Below are 18500 nucleotides of genomic sequence, written 5' to 3'. Positions count from 1 at the left end.
TCGATCCATGTTTGCTGTGCCCCCTGTTGTGCATCAGGGAGGGTGCTGGGGAGGTAGAAGGGCAGTGTCGTGGCTCAGTGAAGGTCAGAGGCGTTCTGAGGAGCAGATGAAGCTAGTTTAGGCTTGGGAGTTCACCTTAACTGCCTTTAGAATTGCCAGCGGGGGGAGGTGATCAGCAGAACTGGGTAGTCTGGGCTTTGCCACTGACTAACCCGCTGGGGGACTTGATAGTTTTTGGTCACTATCAAATGAGAACAATGATACAGACCCAACCTCAAATTCCATTGTGAAGCTCCAACATGATAGTGTAGATGGAAAGCATTAGTTAAGTATACTTATGTGTTGTTAGGGATGGAAGCCGTCTGAAAGAGAAGTGGAACAGGATTTGTTTTCTAGTTCTCTGGCCCACAACAAGGAATCTATGACCAGTTTGCAGGGCAAGCAGAGGATTAACTGTTTTCATCCTTCACCCGGTCATTCGAGGTAATGTAGGCAAAGCAGCTCGGAGAATATCCTCAAATGTTCAAAAGCAGTCGTGACATCTGGAGCGTGATGCAAGGGTAGGCTTTCCCACACTAAGGCAGATAGATCAAAGAGCTGCGTATCCACGGGTAGGATTTTCTGTCTTTTGGCGCTCCCCCTTTAGGCCTACATTGCCACTTTTTTAGATATGCATCTTCCCTTTTCATTCTCGGTGCAGAGAGTGTGAATACAGAGAGGGAAACTTTTGAGATCCTGAGTGTTTGGACAAGCCCAAGGAGATTATTCAAAAGACAGTTCTTTTCTATCCTGTTATTCATACATAGAATCAGCTCCCAGTTATCCAGGGTGTAATGGAGATTAGAGCATCTCGCAGGAGCTTTGCATTTGAAGATGGTTGAAGGCACACCAAAACAGAAGGAAGAGCTTCAACAGCAGCAGTGGACTTTATCTTCTTATATGATGTGCCAGTCCTTCATTATCTTGCATAATCGAAAGAGGCTCAGGGTCTGAGATGATGCTAGAATTATTTATTTTGTATTGGTGTGATAGAAGGTATATTTGTGAGCCTGTCAGACATTTTCACACGGAGCTCACTCGAAACTGCCTTGTGCTTTGTGTGCAGGCACCTTTGTCACCTCTGGCGGAGTTTTTCTTTGCCTTCAGCAGTAAAGTATAATGGTTAAGAATTGGACTCCAGAGTCAGGGCCATCTGTCTGGCGTGGAATTTTGGTTCCACCAGCATCTTGTGCAAATCGCTTAATCTCTCTAAGCCCCATCTGGAAAATTGAGAAAATAGTAGGATTGTCATGAGAATTAAATGAGATAAAGCATTAAAAATGCTTGCCACTGTTTCTGGCATATAGTACAAAAAGCTGCTCATTGTTAATGTTTTTGATTTAATCAAAGCTCCATTGAAGCAAAATAATTTTAGTTCACTTAAAATGTGTGCCATTCATGTGAAGCTGGGAGTGAAAAATAAACCAAGGGGTGGGATTTTTTTTTTTTTTTTAACCAGTCCACAACTAAGCTGTGTTGCCTGAAAGTATTCTTTCCTCTGTCTTTGAACTGTAACTCTAGTTAGTTCTGTGGTGTCATCACTGGAACCCAACATATGGCAGGATGTCCCTCCACGACCCAGGTCATTCTGGTGGAGTTGTGTTAGGTTTGTCATTGTCATTGTCAACTTTAATGCCGAGAAACCATATTCTGGTTATTGACTCAGCCTTATTATTTGGTGTTTATTAATCAAGGTTCAGAGATGATTATGGAGGAAAGAATATAGAATCATTTTTTGACATGTTCTAGAACTTTGACTCAGGCTTAAGAATAAGTAGCTAGATGACTTTGGGCCATCCACTCTCCTTTCTAAATGTTTCTTTCTTCAAATATGAAAGTTATAAATAATCTTTTAAAGGCCCCTTCAACCTCCATTCCATTAGATTAGCTTGTCTTTGTGTATAGAATTATATCGACTTGATGGGATACGTACTTGGTCATTAAATCTTTTACATCTTTCGTTTGGGCCTCATGGAGTCTTGCCTGCATCGTGGATTTCAGTGACTGATTTAAGCTCTTTTTCGACAGCCTCAGTAGCTTTGGGTCAAGTACGCCTGGCCATGACTTATTTATGGCCTCAGTCTCTCAGGCATGGTTCCCTTTTCTTTAGAATTTTGGTGGCCTTTGGTACATCTGCACTTGGTACAGCACTTATCATATTGTACTGTGATTTTTATTTTTCTTTTGTATCTTTTCCCACTCCTAGGCGTTCAGTTCTTAATGGAGTCATCTAGGATTCGTCCATGACTTAGGTAACATAATGCAAGGTCACATCATTAGGGCGACTTTAGAACTGTGACAGCAGGACTCAGGGACTCATGAGAACGATGCAGAATCTAACTCGGTGAGGCTCATACATGTAAGAGTTGTAGACCCTCCAAATAGGAAAAATATGCAGAGAATTCACAATGGAATCAAACAGTAAATAGATGTTTCAAATCCAGTCAAGGGATGATGCAACCTGGAGGGAAAGTCAGGATTCACATCAGACTTGAGAATTAGTGTAACTCAGAAACAAGGGACGTGGACTCGGAAATCATCGATTTGGGGACTCAGAGATGTTACTGGCATAGAAGAGGGCTCTCTCTGCTCTTATTGTGGTCAGGAAAATCACCCTAATGTCTAGGAACCAGCATCCCTTTCGATATTTCTCAGTCTCAGGCCCATGAGAAGGTAAACTTCAAATTCTCTTAGGAAGGTCATGTCTAATTCTCTTGGGCTGACATTGTTGGGTAAGTATCTTTAACCCCAGGAAGAGCTAGAATTATATATAGAGGTGATGAAATAATTCAAACCTGAGGGTTTTTTCTCCTGTTAAGTTTATTTAATATCCTTAAGAATTTGCCTTTTTGAGAACATTTGGCATATGTATAACAGGTTAGCCTTGTGTTTCCAATTTAAATTGTGTAATTGGTTTAGAATTGTGATATGTTAAAAGATATAAGAAAAATTTTTAAGTTTTTCAGTTTCAATTGGAATGTTTGCAAGAACCTTAGATTCACTGTACTTACAATTTAATTCACTGGTTTTGTAAGAGTTAAATACTTGGAAAGGCTTACCTGTAATTAGACAATTGACATATTTAAAAAGAAAGTTGAATAGATTATTTTTATGAGTTAAAAAATTTAAAGCAACTTTTAAGTTTCAAAGACTCACTTGAAATTTCATTAAAATTTAGCAGATTTACAAATAGAAGAATAAGATTTGGTAGTTGAACTTAAAAGCCTGAAGAAGAAGTAAGCTTTTGAATGTGAAATTGTAATTTTGATAAATCAGATATTAATTTCTAAAACTGAAGTAGCTCATGAATAATCTTTCCTGTGCACAAAATCCATCTGTAATGTGCCAAAAAACTTATTCAATAAATAAATGAAGCATACTGTTATAAGTCAGTTATGGTCTCTCTGAAAGCAGGCCATAATCGTTTTCAGTTTTTAAAAAATACATGCCTCAAGATCAAAGTAATAGCGTTTTAGGTATCTGTGGCAGGATTTTTGATGATTATTACAGAATAAAAAACCAAATTATCCCATACGTTTTTTTCAAGTGATATCAAGTATGGCTTTGCCATCCCTTTTTTTTTTCCCAAAAGAAAAAAACGTATTTAATAAACAGTAACACAAGTGAATGTTTATAACATGATCAGTGATTATTAAATAGACAAGATGATGGTAAATGAGGCTTGTAAACAAATATAAAGAGTAAAGTTTATTCATTTATTTATTTAGGCATTTGATGCCTTCCCATGCAACTTTCTAGTTTTCTCACATAGGCTTTGCCATTCCTTAATTATGATTGTCTGAAACCAATTCAACTGAAGCATGCCCAGGTAAGCAGCTGTGTACTCTGGTGATCAGGTGAATAGAATGCACATCCAAACTTACCGTGAATTCTTAGCCTTACACACTCATTGCCAACCAAAGAATGGTTTCCACATCTTAAGCCTGCTTCCTCCCCATACCTTAGAAGGTGGTCAGATGCTGTTCATCTTCTGATTTGTTTGCTCATTTCCTGTGTTGCTGCAAATACCTGCAGGGCTCTAATTTCTTAAAGGCACATAACCCTTGTACTCAGAATTCTTCTGAGCTTGTTGCTTTCATACTGTGATTTCAGTCCAGTTCTTTGGATTTGGCTGTTTTTGTCTCTTTATCACCGAGACAATGGGGGTAATTATATGCACCTAATTTAGTTTACCACAGTATTTATTCATATTATCCTAATTTCCAGTCTGCTGCTGCCAAGTGTCCATCATTAACATTTCCCACTTCATATTAAAATAAAGGGAACAAGTAAATCAGAAATTGAGTTTTGATCTTTTTTTCTCTGCTTATGGTTGGTCTTTTAAATTGATGCCCTTTTTTTTGGTATGTGCATTTTGTTTTTTTTTTTGTTTTTTTTAGTGTCATTCTTCCACTTCCTCAGAATGTGAAGGATTATTTACTTGATGATGGAACTCTGGTGGTGTCAGGAAGGTAAGGCATATCAGAAAAAAGTTCTTTAAATTTTAGCATAAAGAAATTTGTAATGATTAAATCTCAGCGATTACCATGTAAAATAAGTACATTAGCTTTGGCCCCATTCTCTCCCTTTTTTCCCTAGTTAAAATTATTTGCTGATCTTTGTTCTGTATTCCTTGTCAATGCTCAGTTGATAAGATTTTCAAAATTGAGTACTTCCTCTACTAATAATTACAAGTTGTGAAATTGAGTAATTCCTTTCATCTCTACTTTTAGAAAATGTGTATGATAACTATTCCTTTTGTTCAAGTAGTTCCTCTGTTTATAAAGGAAAGTACCATGCTTCAGTGTTTTTAGTGCAAACTGGAAAAAGTTTAAGAATCATACTTTAATGTCATTCCTATTTTTTCATTCAGGTCTCTGCTCAGAAGTCATGTTATCTAAGTGTTCATCCTTCTCTTTCCTTTCTGAAGTAGCTTAATGGTAACCCTTACTGATAACGTCACTCGTTTTTTTAATAGAATTCTAGGTTGGAAATAATTTTCCCTTAGAATTATTAAAAAATATATTTTTTATTGAGATAAAATATATATAACATAAAATTTACTATGTTAACTATTTTTAAGTGTACAGTTTAGTGGTATTAAGTACAGTTATAATGTTGTGCAACCATCACCACCATTCATCTGCAGAACTCTTGCCATCTTGAAAAACTGAAACTCTGTACCAATTACACACTGACTCCCCATCGCTCCCGTCCACCAGCCCCTGGCAACCACCATTCTATTTCCTGTGCCTGTGAATTTGACTTCTCTAAATACTTCATACAAGAGGAATCACACAGTACCTGTCCTCCTGCGGCTGGCTTATTTCACTCAGCATAATGTCCTGAGGTTCATCCGTGTTACAGTATGTGTGAGAATTACCTTCCTTTTCAAGGCTAAGTACTGCCCCATTGTATGGATACCACATTTTGGTGCATCACTTTTTATCTCCTAACCTCACTTTATTTTTCAGTATAATACTTATTTCCATCTGACATCATTCCCTTAGTGGTTCTATTAGAATACAGTCTTCATGAGAACAGGGACTTGGACAGTTGTGTTCCCAGCTCTTGGAACAGTGCCTGATACACAAGAGGTGCTTGATGAACGTTTCTTCAGTAAATGAACTCAGAAATATAATTAGAATTGTGTATGTTTTCAGTAACACTAATTTTACCATAAATATGTATGTGTGTGTATGTATATGTATATATATGTATATGTGTGTGTGTATATGTATATATATATACACACACACACATATATACATATATATATATTTTTTGGTCTGATGGATCTTCTGTGTAGCTTTCTAGATTATAGTTCTGTTTTTGGTATTCTCAACCCCTTAATAACCTGAAAATTATTAATTTAGAGCCTCATTGACTTGGAATAATTGCAGGGTAAGGAAACAGAATAGGTAGGTGAGTCTCAACCTTGGGATGTTTACACACGTAACTTTATTATTTTTAAATATAGAACACTTAATAAGCTTACGTAAATGGGAGTGTAAAGCAAATGCCTCCCGCTGTTAGAAAGGCCTGGGTAGATTTCAGTGCTCTGAGCTTGTGGAAGAGCTCCTGTGATGTTTTTCGTTGGCCAGATGTGTGCATGAACTTCTGGCAGAGGCAGGCCTGTTAAACACTGTTAAGCAGTGTGATACAGCACACAGCACTTCACTCTGCTCTCCAGTAATGCACAAATCAGGTAGGAACCCTGCCTTTTTGGAGTTGACAGTTCAGCTTTGTATTTTATGGGAGTCAAATAGCACAGTGCTGGTCTGTCAGTCGCATTGCCTAGGGCTAAATCCTATCTTTGCTCATTTCTAGCTCTCTGTGCCTCAGTTTCCTCTTCTGTAAATAGGGTTGTTGCAGGGATAAAAGGAGATAATGCATAAAATGTTTAGCCATAAATATTTAATGTTTATAAATATAATAATGCCTAGTACATTGTATGCTCTTAAGAAATACTAACTGTTCTCACCATTATCATTAATCTCAGTCCGCACATTAAACAAACACACCAGTAAATATATAAGTGAAAATTGTGGTAAAGACTGTGAAGGAAATGGGGTGATCACTGCCGTATTAAATTACTGGGAGTGGGCTGGGGCTGAGGATTTCAGGGAGGGTCAGGGAATACCCCAAAGAGGTAACTTACGAGCCTCTCAGTTAGGAAGTTTGGGTGGAAAGCAGTCAGTTGAAGGGCAAAGGGAAGAATCTTCAAGGCTGAGGGAGCAGCATTAAGGAGGGCTCTGAGGCAGGGAAGATCTTGATGTGCTTGGTTTGGTTATCATTGCCTGCAGTTGGTGTAGGAAAGGAGGCTGGTAGCACGCATTTCTGGTGTAGACAGTGATTCATTTTCATTGCACGTTATTGGGTGCCTACCATGAGTTGGGTGCTGAGCATGCTACTGGGATAACAAGATGGGTGTCTGGTGTACTGAGCAAATAAACTTTCCATTTAAAACAAACAAACAAGAAAAGATGGGTGGGACATCCTGCCTTGGGAGTCCAGGCTTAGTTAGTCGCCAAGTCAAAGATGTAAATAAATAGGTGCCCGTGTTTGGAACAAAAGCACCCAGTGTTCTGTTAAGCCATGTTTTTGGAGTTGAAATAATCACTGTAAGCTGGGGTGATGCAGGGAGTTTGTACAGAAGAGGTGGTGCCTGACCTGGGCTCACAAGTTGGGTCGGATTCAGGTGGTTTGACTCAGCGCTCCCGAGTAGGTGCCAATCCTCACTGTCCCCTTTTGGCCCCGGGAGTTCTTTCTTTCCTGATCGTCTCCCTTAAGGAGAATGACAATAGATGCCAATTATAAAACACATGTTCGATTCGTTCATGTTTTGAATCTTCACAACTCTGCAGAGTAGCTACTGTCATATGGTTTTATAGATGGGATTCTGGTGCCACGCTCGCGACTAACAGGCAGAACTGACATATTCTGACAATGTCTGTCTGCCTCCAAAGCCAGTGCTCTCACATTTCCCGCGGCTTTTAGGTACCAGCTCAGTGCTAGCTGTGATACAGAAAACAGAGAATACTTCTAAATATTAACATCAACTCAGTCCTCAGTATTTAGAGGTTTACCTTGGAAAGCAAGTCTGGTGAACTTGCCAGTGTATACACTCCATCATCTTTTCCATTTCAGTGACACATCCCATGGTAGGAATTGCAATAAGTTTTTCTGAAGAACTGTATGAATACACCGATTACAAATATGTTTTTTTAAAATGTATTTTGTTATACTAACAAAAACCAAAAGTGGTGTTTTAGAGTGATAAGTGCATTTTCAAGTTCATTGAGTACCTTTTGTGTTGTTATTTCATGATAGTCATCTGTATTGCCTAAAGTTAGTGACTTAAAACGTGACCATTTTATGTGTCAATGTTTGCTCAGCTGGGTGTTGAGAGACACTTCTCCTTGGGTCTCTGCATGTCTTTTGAACAGAGGCACTGACAGCTTTTGTTCCTGATTGTCTTTTCAAAGACGTTTATGCAGCAGATGGCCTTGGAAGATAGAGATAGTGTCTCTCCCTAGCAGAGAGCAGGCTTGTTACTGTCTAGTACAGATAAAGACAGTGTCACCTCTTGGGTCAAAGACCAGCCAGGTTTACCTGCAGCTCATTATAAAAGATGAGATTCTCTAAGTTCAGGGTTCCTCAATTGTAACACAAACCTGGGTCACTCCTTGACCTTCCACGGGGCGTGAGGGGCCAGAGGGAACTGATTCGAAGATGGAGCTCATGCTTTGTACTGTGAGTGAGAGTCCTTTGTTTCTGACCCAGGAGTCCCCTGTCTTCTGCCAGGGTCCATGAACTCTGGCAGGCTAACTTGTTAGCTTGCAAGTGGGGTAAAATCTCAGAGCCTCTGTAATGCTCGACACTGGGCAAGTCTTCTGTCGGTCTTGCTGAGGTCGCTCTTGCGGCTGTAGTTTTCTGGTGGCTCGACCATAAAACTGGATGGTTTTAAGATACCTCACTCATGTCTGGCAGCGGACGCTGACTGTCACCTGGGCTTCTCTTTCCTTGTGATTTCTCAGCCTCAGACTCAGCTCCTTTACGTGGTGGTGGCAACATTCCAAAAACGGGGGCACGGAAGCTGTAAAGACTTGACACCTAGGTTCAGCATCACATGGTGTCGCTTGTGCTACATTTTGTTGGTCACAATGAGTCTTGAAGCCAGTTTGAATTAAAGGGGCGGGAAAACAGATGCCATTTCTTGATGGGAAGAGTGGCAAAGTCACCCTGCAAAGGGGCATGTCAAGATGGGAAGAATTGCTGTGGCCATCTTTGTAAATACATCATCAGAGTTTCTTGTTTTTGTTTTTCCCATTCATTGTGATGTGTACTTGGTGGGCTCTTTCGTTCTAGAACAGTTAAAAATATTATGTCTTTGATCATTTCCTCTTATTTTCTTGCTTCTCTTTCTGGAACTCCTATTATTTAGAGGCTGGGTCTACTGGATTAATTCTCTGAATTTTATCATTTCTTCCCTATTGTCTGTCTTCTTAGTTTTACTTTCTGGAAAATTTCCTTGATTTTGCCATTCATTCTGTTGAATTTTTAGATTTCGGCTACCACGTTTTCAGTTTCTACAAGTCCAACCTTGTCCTCTGGCCTCCTCTCATGAATGCAGTATCTTTTATCTTTGAGGATATTTATGATTTAAAAAATTATTTTTCATCTGGTTCCTGTATTGTCTGTATTTCATCCATGTACCTTTTCTCTCTCTTTTTAAAAACTCTTTTCTCATCTTGGAGCCTTTCTTTAGTTTTCTCATGATTCTAGGCCTTTATTCATATTTAAGAGTGAGGGATGGACACACACACACACACACACACACACACACACACACACACACGCAGAAACTTTATGTGCCCGGGTGGGGCTTGTTGACTAAGAGTGCCAGCAGTCAGCAGGTATTGATGGAAGATTCCCAGATGACAGTTATTTGTGAGTCTTTCCCCGGGGGTTTTCCAGTGTCTACAGAGATGAGTCCTCTAATCTGTCTGTATTGGGGGAGCAGGGAGGGAGGAAGGGGACTAGAGGTCTCACTGTTAACACGACTTCCACTTATGACTTCGTCGTATTCTAGCATTTCACCCCGATTTTCCTCTAGGGCATTAAGGACCGGAGCCCTTACCCGGTTTGGTCCACGGAGGAGGTTGAGTTGCTGGGGTGTGCCAGCTGAGGACAGCTCGGCGTGCCTCCCTGCCCCCTTCACGGACTTCACTCAGGTCACCCCTTTTGAAGCCGGAGCTGTGGTCCCATCGTGTGTGATGGCTCCAGGGTCTGCCTGTTGCCAACTGGGTCCCCCCGCCACTGGCTTTCTGTTTTCCAGACTTCTGTTGTCTCTTCTCTGCAGTTGTCTCCTCTCTGGTGCTTTTTCCCTTGGGATCTTTTAAATCATTTTAGTAGCATTTCAAGAGGGAGTTCTTCATAGGCCTGGGCAGTGTCGCTCCCTCTGCGGTCTTTCAGCCCTTGCTTCGCCCCAGGCGGTAAGGATTGGCTGTTAATGGCCCTTTTCAACACCCACTCTGCCCACTGGCTCCTTCTAAGACAGCATGTCTGAGTATGTCTTTCTCTTCCTCCCCCATGCCCTCCAGTGGTGCCAGTCCAGATCCAGGGTAACTCCTGCCACCAGCCCACACGCCCTGTTTTCACTATGTAAACAAAAGATTTTTGGCTGCGCCCGCAGGGTGTCCAGCGGTTGCCCGGAACAGCTCCTCCGGCAGTTCCTTCTGTGGCTTCCTTCATCCCGTCTGGTCTTCCTTGTCTTGGGCAGCACTTTCTCTTATATCGGGATTGAGACTGGATTCTTAGTGTCCTCACAGGTGGAGTTTGAGTTTTTCTTTTCCTTGTTTCTAGTGATTTCTGAGAAGAGGGCAGGAAGTTTTTATTCCGCCATCTCTTATTGGACTTGTACTCTCGTTAATTTCATGTTGGTTTTTATTAGTTTCTGTCTCAAAAAGTGAACTTTTCCTAACATTATCCTCCAATTCTAAGGCTTTTTAAAATATATATATACTCAGCACACCTGCAATTATGACTGCACAGCACCAAAGCTTTCTCTTGCTCAATTTAAATTTTATGTTCTTCCAGGGAAGATCCGCCAACATGTTCTCAGCCAGACAGTGATAATGAAGCAGAAGAAATACAGGTTGGTTCAAAATAATATAAACTGTTCCGTAACGTGTTCTAATCGAAATGTTCTCTGAAATGGTTCTGGCTTTGAGATCTTAGCATAGATTCAATCAAGTGAGAAATTACATGAAAATTTCCCTTGGACACATACTTTGTGTTCAGGAAAAGCTGTCTCCTGTGTATGGGTGATTTTTAGATGGGGCACTGCTTTTTGGAAGCCCAGTACACTGTCCACATTTAACGTTCTGTTTCTGTCCTCCTCTCCATGCAGTGGTCGGACGACGAGAACACAGCCACGCTTACGGTAAGAGCCTTGAGGTGTGGGGACCACCTCGTGCTGTCCCCCTGGGGTGCTTCCAGGTTTCAACACAGATCACTCTAAATCCCCATTTACTCACCTTTTCAAGCTTTTATTTATTGTTTTGAAAAATAACTTAAATCACTGTTTACAGGCAAACATGGTATGCCCTTTTTTCCCTTTTATTTTTATTTTCATTTTTTAAAAAAATACACCTTTAAAAATAATAAATAAATAAAAATAAAAAGTACACCTTTATTTTATTTTTTGGCCATGCCATATGGCATGTGGGATCTTGGTTCCCCGACCAGGGATCGAACCCGTGCCCCCTGCATTGGAAGGACGGAGTCTGAACCACCGGATGGCGAGGGAAGCCCCTCCCTTTGATTTTTTTATTTTTAATTTATTTAATTTACTTATATTACTTATATTTGGCTGCGTTGGGTCTTCGTTGCTGCACGCGGGCTTTCTCTAGTTGTGGCGAGCGGGGGCTACTCTTTGTTGCGGTGCACAGGCTTCTCATTGCAGTGGCTTCTCTTGTTGTGGAGCACGGGCTCTAGGCACCGGGCTTCAGTAGTTGTGGCACGTGGGCTCTAGAGAGCAGGCTCAGTAGCTGTGGCGCACGGGCTTAGTTGCTCCACGGCATGTGGGATCTTCCCGGACCAGGGCTCTAACCCTTGTCCCCTGCATTGGCAGGCAGATTCTTAACCACTGTGCCACCAGGGAAGTCCCTGTAGAAATTGATTGAGCATGTTTTAGTCTTTCAGGCTAAGAGTGTTGTCAAATTCAACTTAAAATATGTTTTAACAAAAATCTTTTTAAGGGAATGAGAGTAATTCTAAAAATATGGGAGGCAAATGAAGCTTCTCATACTTTGAGATAAAAGCGAAAGATTTATGTAAAATTGCTTACAAATAAATGTAAAGGCACAATAAAGGAAACTAGTTTTAGAGGAGGGTATATTCTAATGCAATTCTAAATAGGAGATATTTCTGTTTATTTTGATGGAAGAGATATGATGTCCAGGGTACAAGGGAAAAAAAGTGCAGGTGCCTAAACATTTCCTTAGGTATAAAAAGTGTGCCCACACATGCAGAAAAGGCAAGTTTACATGTTTTATTTTACTCTGGATATCACTCAGGTCAGTTCCTCTCCTTTTATGAAAATTCTGTTCAGTTCAGCATACATCTTAGCTTTTGCCCATATTCAGTGCCCTGTAGTAGGTTCTATGAAGTAAATAAAGATGACTATGATTTGATTCCTGACGTTAGGGAGTATATAAACCAGTGAGGAAAGACGCTCCAATTTGGGGGTGATGACAAAGTGCTGTCAAACAGAGAGGACAGGGCTTCCCTGGTGGCGCAGTGGTTGAGAGTCTGCCTGCCGATGCAGGGGACGTGGGTTTGTGCCCCGGTCTGGGAAGATCCCACGTGCCGCGGAGCGGCTGGGCCTGTGAGCCATGGCCGCTGAGCCTGTGCCTCCGGAGCCTTTGCTCTGCAGCAGGAGAGGCCACAGCAGTGAGAGGCCCGCATACCGCAAAAAAAAAACCAACAGAGAGGACGGTTACCACCAAGGGCATCTAGAAATAACTCAAGGGAGAAGTGATATTTGGCCTGGATGCTAAGTGTAAGGATGATCAGTATCAACTCATGTTTTTTTAATATAGATAGATACAGAAATTAATAATGTGTGTGTGTGTATTTACCAAACTCTGCTTAGCTCTAAAAGTGACATAATGACATCATGGTGGCAGTGAGCACACCTAGTGCCCTGATCTTGGTGTCTAAATAGCATTCTCCACTAAAAGGAGTTGAAGCTCCTTGAGAAATTAAAGAATGGGGGTGGCATGGTAAAGATGAGCCTGCAACAACTTGTGTCAGAAAGTAAGAATGATGGGTCATGACACAGAGGACCCAGAAGTTAGCCTGAATGGGCTCCCACTGGCCCCATATGTGAACATCATAACAAAACAATAATAGTAATGGAGTATAACCATTGACTAAAATTAGAATCCATGGTCCCATATTGACATAAACAAATGATTAAATTAAATAAATGGAGCAGAAGAGAAAGCCCTTCTTTATAGTAGAAAAGACACCAACTGATAATTGTAGAAGGAATGATAGAATTGGAAATCACCATTAGCAACCATTATAGTAATAATTGATGGAATAGATATTAAAACTCATGGGTGAATATTTGATGAGGATACTTGAGTATTCTCAAAGTTATGTCCACCAAAATTACTTACTAGTTGTAAAGAGAAAAACAGTACCTTCACAGTGGAAAGAGCTGGCACCAGTGTGACCAAAGTTAACCTTCTCAGTGATGGGACAGACCTACATCGCCTGTCTTCTCGTACAAGGCACAGAAGGACACATCACCTGCCAACAATGCACAACCTTAATCCAGTCATGAGGAAACAACCAGCAAACTGAACGTTTTAGAAATTACATAGAGTCGCTGCCCTGTACTCTCCAAAACGTCAGGGTCGTGAAAGATAAAGAGCAACAGAAACAGGAAATGTTACAGCTGAAAGGAGATTAAGGAGACACGACAAGGAAATGCAGTGCTCGATTCTAGACTGGGTCCTGAGCCAGAGGAGAATGTTCCGTTTTTCTTTTGCTATAAAAGACATTATCAGGACAATGGGCACATTTTGAATAAGATCCATAGATGAGATAATGGTATTGTATCCACGTTACCTCCCTGATTTTGATAATTTGGCTGGGTTATGTAAAAAAAAGTTACTGCTTTACACACACACACACACACCACACACACACATCCCCCACACACACACCCCCCACATCCCCCCACCCCCACACACCCACCCCTACCCCTGCCTACTTATATGTAGAAAGGGAGTTGAGCGGGAGAATGATAAAGCAATGTGGTAAAGTGCCTGAGTGAAGAGTGTGTCGAAATTCTTGTTACTCTTCTTTTAATGCTTCTGAAAGTCTCAGATTATTTCAAAATAAAAAATTAAAAAGTGATTGGGTTTCACTGGGGAGAGCTAGATGTTGGGCAGGGGAGCTTTCAGGGCAGAAGAGCACTCTCAGAAGAGGAATGTGAGCCAGGACCCAAGGAGGGAAAATTACCACTGCAAGTAATTAGTAATTAGTGTAGTGACAGAAATGCCAAATTAAAAATGGAACCAAGTAGTCAAGATGGGTAAATTCCAAAGGCACAATGGTGAATTTCAAAGAGCAAGTTGCCAAAAGTATAGATATCAAGTGACAACAGTTACTTTAAATTTTTTGAATGTTATGTTTTATGGACAGGCACACGTAGTATAACATCAGGACTGTAGAAGAATATGCCCACTCCTGTAATGATGCCTGTGGGGAGAGGGAAGCATTAGGGAGGAGAGCAAGGAGATTAGGAACTTCATTAGTATCTGTGATGTTTTTTCCTTAAGAAACTTAAAGGTCTGGATCAGACATGTCAAACTGTTGAATGTATGGATCCAGGTATATATTTTTTGTATATTTAAAACATTTATTTCATGATTAAAACATTTTTTTAAAGAAATGACCTTTCTGATGGGTGTGATAGAGGGGGGCTGTGGTGGGTAAAGTTGGAAAGATAGGTGAGTTTGGATCATAGAAAGTCCATGGATATGACTTAAAATGTGGATTTTATCTGACTTAAAACAGGAACCTTTTCTCAGACAACTGAGGTGTTCTGCGAATTTAAAATCGACTTGAACTGTGAGCTTAAAAGAACCCTATTACTAGTTAAATCTGTTAAAAGATAATTTTCAGGAAAAGGTAGAATAATGACAACACGTTGAAGGCTGTATTTAACTCATGAGGCAACCAGGCAGATGTTATAACTGTCTCAAAAGAGAACCCAAAGGACAGACACATTTATAGATTAGTATTGAGATGAATACGTGGGAAGGAAGATAGCTGATTTCCACCAGACAGGATAGAATTTTCACGTCTGTAAGAAATACTTATCATTGTTTTCACTTACCTATAATTCACCAAGTTGTAAACTAGCTCGCAGACCCAGATAGAATCAGGTAACCCAGAAAGTGCTGTATGTATAGAATGCATAGTCTTTCACTGAAAGCACAGATTTTTCTGTACAATACATAAACTTTTCGTCATTTAAATTTGTTTTAGTATCCTTATGGCAGGATTTTTTAAAGTTGAGTAATTGGAGGATTTGAGGGAATCGGTTGCCTCTTTTAAAATGTATCAATGATACAGAATAGCCAATACTTTACAATAACTATAAATGAAGTATAACCTTTAAAAATTGTGAATCACTATATTGTATACCTATAACTTATATGGTAAAGAAAAATGTAATACAGAAATATAAAGCAGTCCTTATATGTGAAGTTTTATGGGATAGGAAAATTAAATTGTTTTGTCTTTGAAGATCGAACCCCTCATATTGTACAATTTGTGTAACTGTGCCATTTATCAAACATATTGCTAATGCAGATCTTAGATGACTTTTTATGGATAGAGCTCTAGGGTAGCCAAACCAGCAACTTCAGCGGATTCTAAGGAAATTACTGCCTTAACAGAAATGAGGGAGAGATGAATGGAAGATAAAGGACTCAAGGCTGTTATTCATTTTGTAAACGTCTCTAAATTGCTGCAGTTTAGTTTCACGTATCTAAGCAGAAGAAGAATAACAGAGGATGGAGACGGAGGCAGGCTGTCAGATAACTAACTGAAAGATGCTGCTGACTAGTCCAGAGGTCATGTACACCTGCAGCAGAAAGAAAGGCAGTCCAACCTGCCCTTGATCTCTGCCTGCACTCACTAGCCTGTTGCTTAAAGCTGGTATCTTGTCTGGGGAATATGTTACCTTTTTTTTTTTTTTTAACTTTCATTTTTTGGTCTTCGTCTCTGTGACTTGAGTCATAGTTTTTTCTCTGTCATAACTGGATTAGATCTTGGGGATCAGCATAAGCCATTTTTCTTTTTGGTATTTGATTATTTATTGCTGAATAACAAGTCATCCTAAAACTTTGTGACTTGAAACAATAATAATCATTTCCCTTTTTAATTTTAAAAAATTTTATACAATTTTTAAAGGTTATACTCCATTTACAGTTTTACAAAATAATGCATCATTCCTTGTGTCGTACAATAATATATCCTTGTAACCTCCCTTACACCCAGTAGTTTGTACCTCCCACTCCCTTAGCTTATTCTAGACCTATTGTAACTTTTTTTCCCCTTGTGGAAGAACTTGTCATGACTGGACTTTTTCAGTATTTGCAGTTGCCAGTAGGGGGCAGCAAATATAAAGGAAAAAAGTGACTGCAGAGCATCAGTGTTAGTGTATTTGTATTCTTGTCTCTCCTGCAGGCCCCACTTCCATCTCTCTTACTGTCCTTTTCTCTACTTTATGTCCATGTGCTCCTGATGGTGACAGAAGGCTCGAGGGAGAGCATAATTGTAATTACGTTTACGTTCTGTCACCACTGTATTTCTACTTCCTGGTTGAAACAACACTTAGAATGTTTTGATTACTCACCAATATAAAATACACATTTTAGGGACTTCCCTGGTGGCACAGTGGTTAAGAATCCGCCTGCCAGGGGCTTCCTTGGTGGTGCAGTGGTTGAGAGTCCGCCTGCCGATGCAGGGGACACGGGTTCGTGCCCCGGTCCAGGAAGATCCCACATGCCCCGGAGCGGCTGGGCCCGTGAGCCATGGCCGCTGAACCTGCGCGTCCGGAGCCTGTGCTCCACAACGGGAGAGGCCACAGCAGTGAGAGGCCCGCGTACCGCAAAAAAAAAAAAGAATCCGCCTGCCAATGCAGAGCCCTCGTCCGGGAAGATCCCACATGCCGTGGAACAACTAAGCCCGTGCACCACAACTACTGAGCCTGCGCTCTAGAGCCCATGAGCCACAGCTGCTGAGCCCATGTGCCACAACTACTGAAGCCCGCGCGCCTAGAGCCTGTGCTCTGCAACAAGAGAAGCCACTGCAACGAGAAGCCCGCGCACCACAACAAAGAGTAGCCCCCGCTCGCCACAACTGGAGAAAGCCCGCGTGCAGTAACAAAGACCCAATGCAGCCAAAAATAAATAAATAAATTTGTAAAGAATAAAAATAGGGCTTCCCTGGTGGCGCAGTGGTTGAGAGTCCGCCTGCCGATGCAGGGGACACGGGTTCGTGCCCCAGTCCGGGAAGATCCCACATGCCGAGGAGCGGCTGGGCCCGTGAGCCATGGCCGCTGGCGTCCGGAGCCTGTGCTCCACAACGGGAGGGGCCGCAGCAGTGAGAGGCCCGCGTACCACATTAAAATAAATAAATAAAAATTTAAAAAATACACATTTTAAAATCAACCAGAAAGGAAAGAACATTTTAACTTCACCAAGGTCCTATTTTTAAATTTTGTTTATATTAAAACTTATCCGGAAATAGCAGCGTTTAAATACAGTTAACCACATAATTTATTTCTTATTCTCATGAAGCCTTTTGGGGAAACGTCCAAGAATCTTTTCCTGCAAATGGAAAGGCTTCTGGCCCTTAAGTGCGAGGTATTATTTCTGAGAATTGGAGTATATGCACAGGTGATATTCTATCTGTCTCTTTTCATTTAATAGATACTGGTTTTATAGGTGCTAAGAGAACCATTCATTCCTTCCTCACATCCCCAGGTGCCTTGTAACATCTGTCTCTTCAGCTTTGTGGGTCTTGATTGTTTTGGAAAGTGCCATTGGCACTTGTTATTTTTTTTCCTTTTCAGATAAATGCTATTTGATCATTGATTTTATTTAGCTGAGTTCAGAAATTCTGATAGTAATTTGTATTCTAAGTTATTTTTTACGCCCTGAAGTGTTGAACTTTGAGATTTTGATCTTGTTTTCTGTATTTGTTGTGATGATACTGACTTGCCCCAATGATTTCTTCTTTCTCTCTGTAGGCACCAGAATTTCCTGAGTTCACCACTAAAGTCCAAGAAGCTATCAATTCCCTGGGGGGCAGTGTATTTCCAAAGCTTAACTGGAGTGCCCCAAGGGTAGGAACACATCAGTAAATCTCTCACTGTGTGAATATTATTTGTTTTGCTATTCCATTTCGCTTTATATCCTCACAGAGGGTCTGATTATATTCCTAATTCTAGGGAATTCCGTGGAATTTATTTTTATTTTCCCCCTGTTATTTATTTTCCTGATTTTGCAGTGCACTTCCCTGGGTCTGTGAAATGCTGTATATTTTGCCAATTGACAGTTTCAACCTCTTGTGTTGCTGATTGCGCTAGAAATCTGAGAAAAGCCTTTCTCTACCCTTTTCAAAACTTCACCTGTTCAGTTTGACAGAGAGATTTTTCTCTATTGAAAGGTAATAAAAATTAAAATGTTGTAGGATCTAGAAACAGCGGTTTGACAGATCACCTGACGTTTTCTTAAATTGTGTTTTATCATTTCAACATTTCATTGACAAGATTTTTTTTTAAGTTAAGGTCTGAAGGAAAATTTGTTATTTTTTCTACTACAGTAGAAAACAGTTTTATGTCAGCAAGTCTCATTTAAGGA

General features: G+C 40.5%; 1 protein-coding gene across 3 annotated transcripts in view; it reads left to right on the top strand.

Moving 5' to 3' along the window:
* The window catches only part of CDC123 (cell division cycle 123), a 57437-nt gene that overhangs the window by 408 nt on the left and 38529 nt on the right, over positions 1-18500 (top strand). For 2 of the 3 annotated variants that reach the window (XM_033439226.2, XM_004275864.3), the window contains exons 2-5: positions 4440-4511; positions 10642-10699; positions 10955-10987; positions 17888-17983. In XM_033439226.2, coding sequence (XP_033295117.1) covers positions 4440-4511; positions 10642-10699; positions 10955-10987; positions 17888-17983 — 259 coding nt within the window. The remainder of the gene's footprint in view (positions 1-4439; positions 4512-10641; positions 10700-10954; positions 10988-17887; positions 17984-18500) is intronic. The other variant, XM_033439225.2, reaches the window with a different exon arrangement.

Source organism: Orcinus orca, chromosome 2 (assembly GCF_937001465.1).
Source record: "Orcinus orca chromosome 2, mOrcOrc1.1, whole genome shotgun sequence".
Taxonomy (NCBI): Eukaryota; Metazoa; Chordata; class Mammalia; order Artiodactyla; family Delphinidae; genus Orcinus; species Orcinus orca.
This window is presented reverse-complemented; position numbering and strand designations above follow the sequence as displayed.